This window comes from Megalobrama amblycephala, linkage group LG10 (genome assembly GCF_018812025.1).
Source record: "Megalobrama amblycephala isolate DHTTF-2021 linkage group LG10, ASM1881202v1, whole genome shotgun sequence".
Taxonomy (NCBI): Eukaryota; Metazoa; Chordata; class Actinopteri; order Cypriniformes; family Xenocyprididae; genus Megalobrama; species Megalobrama amblycephala.
Window position 1 is genome coordinate 13,106,813 of NC_063053.1, and position 9,418 is coordinate 13,116,230.

Consider the following 9,418-nt stretch of genomic DNA (forward strand, 5'->3'; position numbering starts at 1 on the left):
TCGGTCAGATACGACATTCCAAGGTCAGTTATTCCCCGATGACCATTACACCACAGATGGACGTGCTCTCTTGTCTTATCTTGTGCATCAGTTATTGACTGTATTTACTGTAAAATGAAACTGGATGACTTCAGCATGAAACGGAAGTTGTGATAGTATTTTCTTCCCTTTTGTGACTTATATATGAGTAAAACAGCTTCTCGGAGAAAAAACAAACAAACAAAAAATGTAGAGTGGGATTTGATTTTGTTCAATGGAAATTGAGTGGATCATTGTAGTTTGCTATTGCTGTGAATCTGTGATCTCATATGAGTGAGGGAAGAGATGTTGCTGCAAGAGGGAGGGAAAGTTATTTTGATTAAAGATTATGAGGGCACATGAATTAAAACAAAATAATGATGTGCATGGATTAATCATTTATATTAAATATGGCAATATTCCATAGAAAATAAGGAATGAACATTTTGATTTCACAGTGACTTTAAATGTCTTTGTACATTATTCCTTCAGTCGTCTAGGCTCAAAGTTGCTTGCTAGGAACCGTTTTTCTTTGCAGAAGCTTGGCGTTTAATAAGCTAATAAAATATTTCAACTCAAATCAATATTTCATGTCTAATTGTTTACTTACGTGGCGAGTAACTGTGTAATAAGCTTATTACATGGCTACTTGTACATAAACTGGCTGGATGTACATTATCCCTTACAAGTGGCTTGCACAGATTCGTGAAAAGTGCCCTTTGTGGTCACAATTCCCCACCACCGGGAGCGCAATTTCACCCCTGCCCCCGCAGAGGTCTGTGCCCGCCACTGTCCCTTACATAAACTAAAGCAAAGTTAGTCAAAACAAAAAGTTTGAAAAAGAATTTAAAGATTTATTACAGACAGACAAATAGATTCATACATTTCATATCTCCACAATGACAGACAACCAGTTGTTATAACAAAAAAAGCAAAAAAAGGGGCCAAGAAACAACAAATTTATACGGCAAACTCATCCTTATTCATAGCCGTGCTTTCTGAAATTGTTTGATGTCCTGTTCTTTTTCTCATGGCTACCCCATCATTTAGGCAATTTCATCCCAGCCAACTCAAGCAGCATAGCTGGCTATTACACTTTGTGTCACATCTCCCCCCCCCACCCCAGTCCCATTTGTTTCACAGGGCCACTGAACGCTAAATGGCAATTGCCTGATACTGCCAAGGACTTTATCAACAAACTTCAAATTTTACACCATGCATCTCCATGACAATAACAGCTTTTATTTTCCAACCTTGTGCATTTTTATTTTCCCCTGACAAGATTAAATTACTACTGCAGAGGCCAGGTTCAGATATTCTGCAACAGAATACTGTAGAAACAGATACTGCTGAGATACAGAACAAAAGTGTTTCAGCATAGGAGAGTAAAGGGTGCTCTGAGTGTTCAGGCGCTTAGGTTTTTCTCTCTGTTTTCCTCCTGCATAAAGCCTAATGATGTGGAGGTAATGCAAAGTCAACTCAGATCAGAGGATGAGAGAGTGCCAAATAAGTGTGAATAAACTAGCAGTGAAAAGTGGTGCGGTTTCCTCACTCCTTTAAGCATACTGCCTCGTACTCTACTTCTCTCTTACTAATTCTCTATGTTAACATCCAGTTCTGTTTTATAGTGAGAAAATCCCACCCAATAAGGTGTCATTTTTGTAACTTTTGTATCATCACACCTATAACCTGCGACTGCTTTTGAAAAGACCAGCATTAAGTATCATTTTGGATGCCAGTGTTCTGGTGTTCCCACCTGGCTTCTTAAAATTCTGAGGTAACCAAATTAAAAACCAAATAACCAAGTTTTTTTTTTTTTTTTTGTCCATACATTGGACATTAATGGGAACCAAAACTGTTTGGTTACAAACACTCTTCAAAGCATCCTCTTCTATGTTCCACAAAAGAAATAAAGTCATAGAAGTTTGGAATAGCATGAGGGTGAGTATATTATGACATTTTAGGTGGACTATCCCTTTAAATAGCCTGGAAATAGACTATCCCTTTAAATAGCCTTAAAAAACTGGAAAACCTCAGAAAACATTCAGGCCAGGTGAAATGGATCTCTCAAACAGTTTACATTTCCCTGTCCTCACCTATTTGTTGACATTTCAGGCCATTCTGAAACAAGACATCTGCATTTATGAGCAGAGGGAGACGCACCTGCAAACTCAATCCATCTGCAGCAACTCTGCTATAGAAAATATAGAAACTTTGACCCCTGCATCACCCTGCCTTTGGATTTGTTTTACTGGCACCAAGGCATACAATGGCACTTCAGGCAAATAAGGGGCAATAGTCCCAAAAGAGAGGAAGCCCTGCAGCATTCAATAAGTCATTTAATCGAGTGGAGAACAGACATCAATACAGGTAAAACTCAGCAGGATACTCAGCAGGAAAACAGACAGGGGGAGAGGCAGTTTTCATGAGGACTTAGTATGTTTCACACAAGGAACACACAACCACACTCCACACCCCAATAGAGCACAGCTGCGTTTTATAAAGGCAGAAAATTACATTAAAAAGTTGTGACCCTTGACTGTTTCAGCTAAATATGCTCTCAGTGATGTCATAAAGAATATATTTTACTTCTTTAAAGTGTGGGATTTTAAAACAATTCAAAAAGGTCTGAGGGGGACTGACTTATAGTTAAAAATCAGATAATCTAAGTCAGGGGTGTCCAGTCCTGCTCCTGGAGGGCCAGTGTCCTGCAAAGTTTAGCTCCAACCCCAATTAAACACAACTGAACCAGCTAATCAATGTCTTATGCTGCTTTTACGTGCTATCGGAAATTTCCTACTTCCTAATTCTGAAGATGTGATTATAAGCTTGTTGCATTCAAGTGCTTTGTTGCTGGAAAGAACAGGAATCATGGAGGACACCAGGTATATTCTTACCTATTTATTGGGAAAACCTTATTAAAGCCAAAATTATATTTAGCATCCCATTCATTGACAACCTTACAAACATTTACCACGCTATCTACTGTAGATAGTCAGCTTGTTGACGATTCTGGAATTTCTGTCAAATACAAGCTATTTTCGCTGTGTATAAAACATACAACACATTTCAAACTATTTTATTCATACAGTATATGTAAATATGCGCTATTTTAACAACAATACAAGGTGATGTAGCTGTTGTGGAAAAAAACTACACTGTAAACCCTAACGCTCAAAATAATTAATTGATTTCAGTAGGACAAACTTAAGTTAAACAAATTAGTTCAGTCATATTAACTTTTATGAGTATTTAGCGCTTTCTTTTTCTTTCAAGTTCACAGAACTGATATGTTTTAAGTAAACTGAACTGTTTCATTGTTTTGAGTTTTATGAACTTATTTCTTTTAATTTAGATGAACTTAAGTTTCACTGAAACTGGGCTGGGATTTCTATTTCCCAGCATGCTTTGCCCATGGCACTCGAAAGGTACAGTAAATGCTAAAATTAAGTGTTATATAATGCTTTTTTGTGCAAGATTAATGTTAAATGGGAGATTTAGTGATTAATGTTTTGTTAAGAGTTTCTGTTAATGTGGGTTTTTGAAGGGTTACTATCATGGTGACAAGTGATGCATGTGGTATGGTTTGAGAGCAGGTAAGTTAAATGCTTTATATTGCTGTACTCATTCAACAAGTGCTACACAATGCTACTGTTAACATGTTAGCAAATTAACAGGTTAGCATTGAGGTTATATGAAAATTTTAAGTTAACTGTATGATTTAGTGTACTCAAACATTTCAAGTTAGGAACAATTAAAATATAAGAGTACAAAATAAAAATCTGCCAGTTCTGATTACTTAAACTTTGAATTTCTTAACTTAAAAATTTTGAGGGAACTGAATGCCATACCAGAATACCAAACACAGCAGCAATCATTCTCCCCTCCGCCATGTTTAAAGTTTATGGCCTGCCCAATTTGGGAACTTGGGTATCGAAATTATGCCAGAGCTTTCCAGTGGTACATACGACTAGAGAGGACATTCATGTCCAATTTTTAACTAGGAAACAATTTTTTATTATAATTCCGATAACAGGTAAAGGAAGCATTAGGCATACTAGAAACTTTTAGGCAGGTGTGTTGAGGCAAAATTGGGCCTAAACTGTAGAACAGTAGCCCTTCAGGACCGAGTTTGGACACCCCTGATCTAAGTTGACATAAATTAATTATGCAACACTCAGCAGATCTAATCAATAAACTCTCACCTCCTAAACTGTACAGTATCAATCATTATTTAGGGTATTATGTATTTTAAATTAGATTCAATAGTCCTCTAAGTTCCATTAATGACAAGACAAATTAGAGATGTAGTTAATGTAAGAGCCAGAAATTATAAAAGAATTATAAGCATAACTATATTGCTGAGACATTTATTTTATTGTTACCATATCTCCACCACATGAAAAACAAACATATGTAAATATTTAAGTAAATTAGCCCAGACAAATGAAACATATAAATTAAATTAAAACTAAAAAGTTATCTTTAATCTTCTGGCTGTTGAGAAGGAAGTGCTAATAAAACTGCGATCTACTACACCCAGACACCCAGAATGTATAGTCTGCCTCGTCTCAGTGTCTATGTCATAAATCCCTATGAAGGTGGGGAACTGATTCCTCTCTTGGCCTGTTTCTTAGCCATGGAACTCTGCCGTCAATCAATGTAAAAAGCTTTCCAATGAGGATCCCTCAGATTTAGAGCACGCTCTCTGTTCTCACAACCACAGAGTGAGAGTGTCTGAGGGAAAGTAGCAAGGTACATGTTATTTTAATTACTGTGGTGTTTACCACCTTATTCCAGTTCCCCGAGGGAAGCTCGAACCAGGATTTGCAGTTCTTCATTTCCGTTATTTTGGCTGACATGACTTAACAGTGACATTGAATTTGGAAGGTGTAAGTTTTTTTTTTCCTTTTTCTTTTACAATAAACTTCTAAATAGGATATTAGTTGTTGATTAAATTAAGCACTCTCTTCCTTCACACTCTCTCATGTCGAGGAAATCAATTGCTTCAGAAAACTAAAACTTTTATTCTGACTTCATCTGGTGCTGTTAAACCATTGCTGTCACCATCTGTTGTGCACACCTTTGACAGCGCATCTCTGCTCTTTTTATTATGCCCTTTCCATAGTGAAGCAGGGAACAACATTGCCACCTAGAGGATGATCCAAGTCAGCATCCAGCATCTCAGGTCAGATTCACAACCCCTGCTATCCTCATGAACATGTTTCCTCAGTAACCCGAGGCACATGTAAAAAGTAATTTCATTGCAGCCCCTCCCCCAAATAAAACACATTCAAATGCTACTGTCACATCAGCAGCACCTCACACAAGCTTCATCCCCGATCCGAGCAATTGCATTGCCCCTAGAGTTCGCTGAAGTGTACAGCATTTATAATGGTTCACTGAGCACTAACCATGAACATTCAGAACTATATCTCCCCATGCAAGATCCAGAGGATCAGAGAGCGGAAGATAGCATGCATCCACAAGGGCATATAGAGGAAAAAGAGGGAGGAAAACAAGTAGGACATGAGAGAAAATATCAACCCCACTGGTTGAACTACACCATGTCAAAGTCCTTTTTTTCAAAAAGCATCTTTATTTTATCCACTTGTTAAAATGAATGAAGCGGATTAAAAAAGCACACCCTACCTGAATAGATGGGGGCCAGTCGAAAAATGTCTGAAAGCCGGCTGTTCACAGGCTCATATGGAGAATCCTCAAGTAAATCATTCCCTGAAATATTAACAAATGAAATGTGATTAAATACCAATAATGAAATGCTATATGAATTATTAAATCAGTTTTTCTTAAGTGCACTCTTAATATCATTATAAAACTACAAAGCTGCAAACTGTCCATCATGTTTGTTAGTATCTGGGTCATTGATTCATGGGACTGGTTTACATTTCCGGAACCAGTTTCTGGTTGATTAGCTTCATTGGTCAGTTGAGCTGAGAAATTCCCCCCACAGCACACACACACACAAACATAAAGCATCAGATGACCTCACACTCCATAAACTTTAATGGACACACTTCAGAGAGGCATTTGAAGACTTTACAGTGACCCTATCTGATAACAGAACCCAGAAAAGCAACTCCTTGGCTTAGTATTATTGCTAGCTAAGTATTAAAAATAAACAATGTCAGAAAAAATGATGTGTATAACTTAAAAGTGCAATTTGAAGCTAAATATGGTCACAGCTTTATATGATTATAGTGCATAAGCTCCACGCACCCTGTAAATGTTGATAGATCCCCCAGTAGATGCGCAGGCAGTTCTTTTCTTTCTTCATGCCTCTTTTACAGCGGCAGTTGTACAAAGGGCTCTGCTTTAAAGCGTCCAAGGCAAGCCGACATTCATCCTTTGCCTCCATTCCAGTCACCATACTGAAGTTGGTCTCTCTCCCCGCCAAGCACTGCCTCATAGTTCGATACTTTGTACTGCATCCCGGCTCCTTCAAACACAGCTCGTTCGCCTTTACACAGTCCAGCCGGTTTGAACTAAAGTAAGACTCCTCGGCAGATAACAGCACATCTATGGAGGACGACAATAGAAATAATCATATCACGGTCAGGGTCGCGTTTTATGTAAATGCTCCAAGAACTACTCAGACTTTTACAAGCAAAATCGACAACAACAGTTAAATGCATATTTAATTCGTATAAATGTGAATTATTTTATTTTTGTTGCATTGTTTAGTGTATGGAAACACTTGAAAATGTTGGAAAAATTAACACAAGTTAATTTTGTTGAAGAATATAAAGGGATTTAATAAACTTTAAGTGCTTTAGAGATTAACTATTGTTAACACAAGAATATTTAATGAGAATTAAGTGGAAAATATGACAGAGCTGATTCTCAATAGCTAAAATATGCCCTAGATATAAGATATGTTGTAACATCCTAAGTGCATATAGACTAGAATATAGTTATATATTTGACAGAATCAAAAAGACCAAAATGTAAAACTCTTTTTGGCGGTATTTTAATGACATTTGAGTTTTAAACTTAAATACAATAGCCTACTGCGCGTCTATTGCTATGTAATTCACCAATCAATCACTGAATATGTAAAACCGCATTCTAACTCACCCAACAGTGGTAAAATGATGTAAATCGCGGCGAAGATCATTGCGCTTTTTATCCGTGGGTAAGTTCGTTCAAACACTCAATATATTGTTTTGACGATGAAAAGAGTAATCCTTCTCATTCAGGTCCATTGAAACATCGTTGGTCACAATGTACATCCAGAGTACCTAAGAAAAATGTTCCGTAACCTGGTCCAAAACAGTCACTAATCGATATGTGATGGTTTCTTGGATTAAGACTCATATACGATGTAACAACCAAGCAGAAAATGAGTCGCGAGGCAGTAGAATAAAACTCCAGCTCTCAAGATATGCTCGTGCGACTGAGCGCGCGACAGCACTGTGGCATTCAGCTGCGCTGTAACCCAAACCAAAAACCACACGCGACTCAGTGCACTCTCAGCGTTTCTGCGTGAAACACGGCAACAGGACAAAGACGTCCTGCTTTGCCACTACAAAACTTATGTTTACTGCTCTGTTACTATATAACAGTATGTAAGGATATACGTAATGCACGTTTCTTTCTTTCTTTTCACGTCAATTGTTGAGTTGGTCTTATCAGTTATTCACGTTAGTTTCTCTTTCTTTCCTCGTCAATTGGTAATCTGAGTATGTCTTAGAAACTGCACAGCAGACGCTGAAATAGCTTTTGTTTGCCTAACTTGTAGATGTTAGCTGCTGGACAATCTGTCTGAATGGAATTGGGAAGATTACGTCCATAACTAGTGAAATCAAGTAAATGATTTACGAGTATTAAACTGTTCCGTGTATCAAAGTCTATCTCAGTACGTGTAAATACTTATCTAAGGGAACATGCTATAAAATATTTTTAAGTTAAGTTTTTTTTTTTTTTTTTGTACTTTAAAGAATTACAATATATTGAACAGTTATGATATGGCTTTCCTTGTGGATAAAAATACTTGACAAGTTTTGTTGCGATCTCGTTCGAGGTAATGCTTACTGAACTGAAGACTGGTGGAGGTCGCCATCTGTTGGTACGTATATGCAACTAACTCATTAGTGGGTTGCATGAGTTCATGAGTTAGTGACTGGGGCTGCATGAGTGCTGCTGGTACTGAGGAGCTGCGCTTTATTGAAGGAAACATGGATTCCAACATGTACTGTGACATTCTGAAGCAGAACATGATGCCATCCCTTCAGAAATGGCAGTTTTCCAACATGATAACGACCCCAAACACACCACCAAGATGACAACTGCCTTGCTGAGGAAGCTTAAGGTGAAGGTAATGGAGTGGCCAAGTATGTCTCCAGACCATCCTGGATGGTCAGGGCATCCTCAAGTGGAAGGTGGAGAAGTGTTATGTGTCAAACATCCATCAGCTCCGTGATGTCATTATGGAGTGGAAGAGGATCCCTGCAAAAACAACCTGTGCGGCTCTGGTGAATTCCATGCCCAGGAGGATTAAGGCAGTGCTAAATAACAGTGGTGCTCTCACACACACACACAAAAAAAAAATTGACACTTTGGACACAGTTTTGACATGTACTCACTTTTGTTGCCAGTTATTTAGACAGTAATGGCTGTATGTTGAGTTATTTTAAGAGGACAGTAAATCTGTACTGCTATACAAGCTGCACATTGACTACTCTAAAGTATGTCCAATTTTCATTTCTATAGTATTGTCCCTTGAGAACATATAATGAAATGGTTGCTGAAATGTGAGGGGTGTATATATATATATATATATATATATATATATATATATATATATATATATATAAAAAGATAAAATAAAATAAACTATAGTAAAAATGTTGATACATTGAAGTGATAATTATTAAGCTCATTTATTTATTAACTAACTGTAGTAGTTCTCCAGATGTAGAATTGATTACTGTGGAATTTCTTTGTAACACCCTAATTAAATAATTAAAGGATTATAAGAAATAAGAACAGTAAACAAAGTTGTAGGTCTAATTGTAGCCTAGTTGTGAAGTAATCCATTTAAACTCTTTACAAATGATATTTAAAAATATGCACATCATCACTCTTATTTGTATGTCTAAAATGTCAAAAATGCAAAACGTTTCTTGTCTCATCACATTCAGTTATGAATGACATGGATCATGGAAATTATAGCATATTTTCAATTAAAAATGGCAAAATTCCATTTAAAAAAGTTGAATAGTTCACATCACTGTATATTACTGTGGGTCGTTGAACATAGCAAGCTACTTACTTCTTACCACACACTCTTTCATTGTAAAAACTAAAGTGTTGCATTGGAATTTGCACTCAGTAAGCCCCGCCTTCTTTGATTTGATTGGCCATCTTAATCATTTTG

General features: G+C 37.1%; 1 protein-coding gene across 2 annotated transcripts in view; it reads right to left on the reverse strand.

The window, feature by feature from the left end:
• gfra1a (gdnf family receptor alpha 1a) overlaps nucleotides 1-7,848 on the reverse strand; it is a 101,113-nt gene extending 93,265 nt beyond the window's left edge. Inside the window, exons 1-3 of one of the 2 annotated variants that reach the window (XM_048204642.1) lie at nucleotides 7,117-7,848; nucleotides 6,259-6,558; nucleotides 5,671-5,754 (exon numbers count right to left, since the gene is read on the reverse strand). In XM_048204642.1, coding sequence (XP_048060599.1) covers nucleotides 5,671-5,754; nucleotides 6,259-6,558; nucleotides 7,117-7,156 — 424 coding nt within the window. In that variant the 5' untranslated portion in view covers nucleotides 7,157-7,848. The remainder of the gene's footprint in view (nucleotides 1-5,670; nucleotides 5,755-6,258; nucleotides 6,559-7,116) is intronic. The other variant, XM_048204643.1, reaches the window with a different exon arrangement.
• Between the last annotated feature and the right edge of the window lie 1,570 nt (nucleotides 7,849-9,418).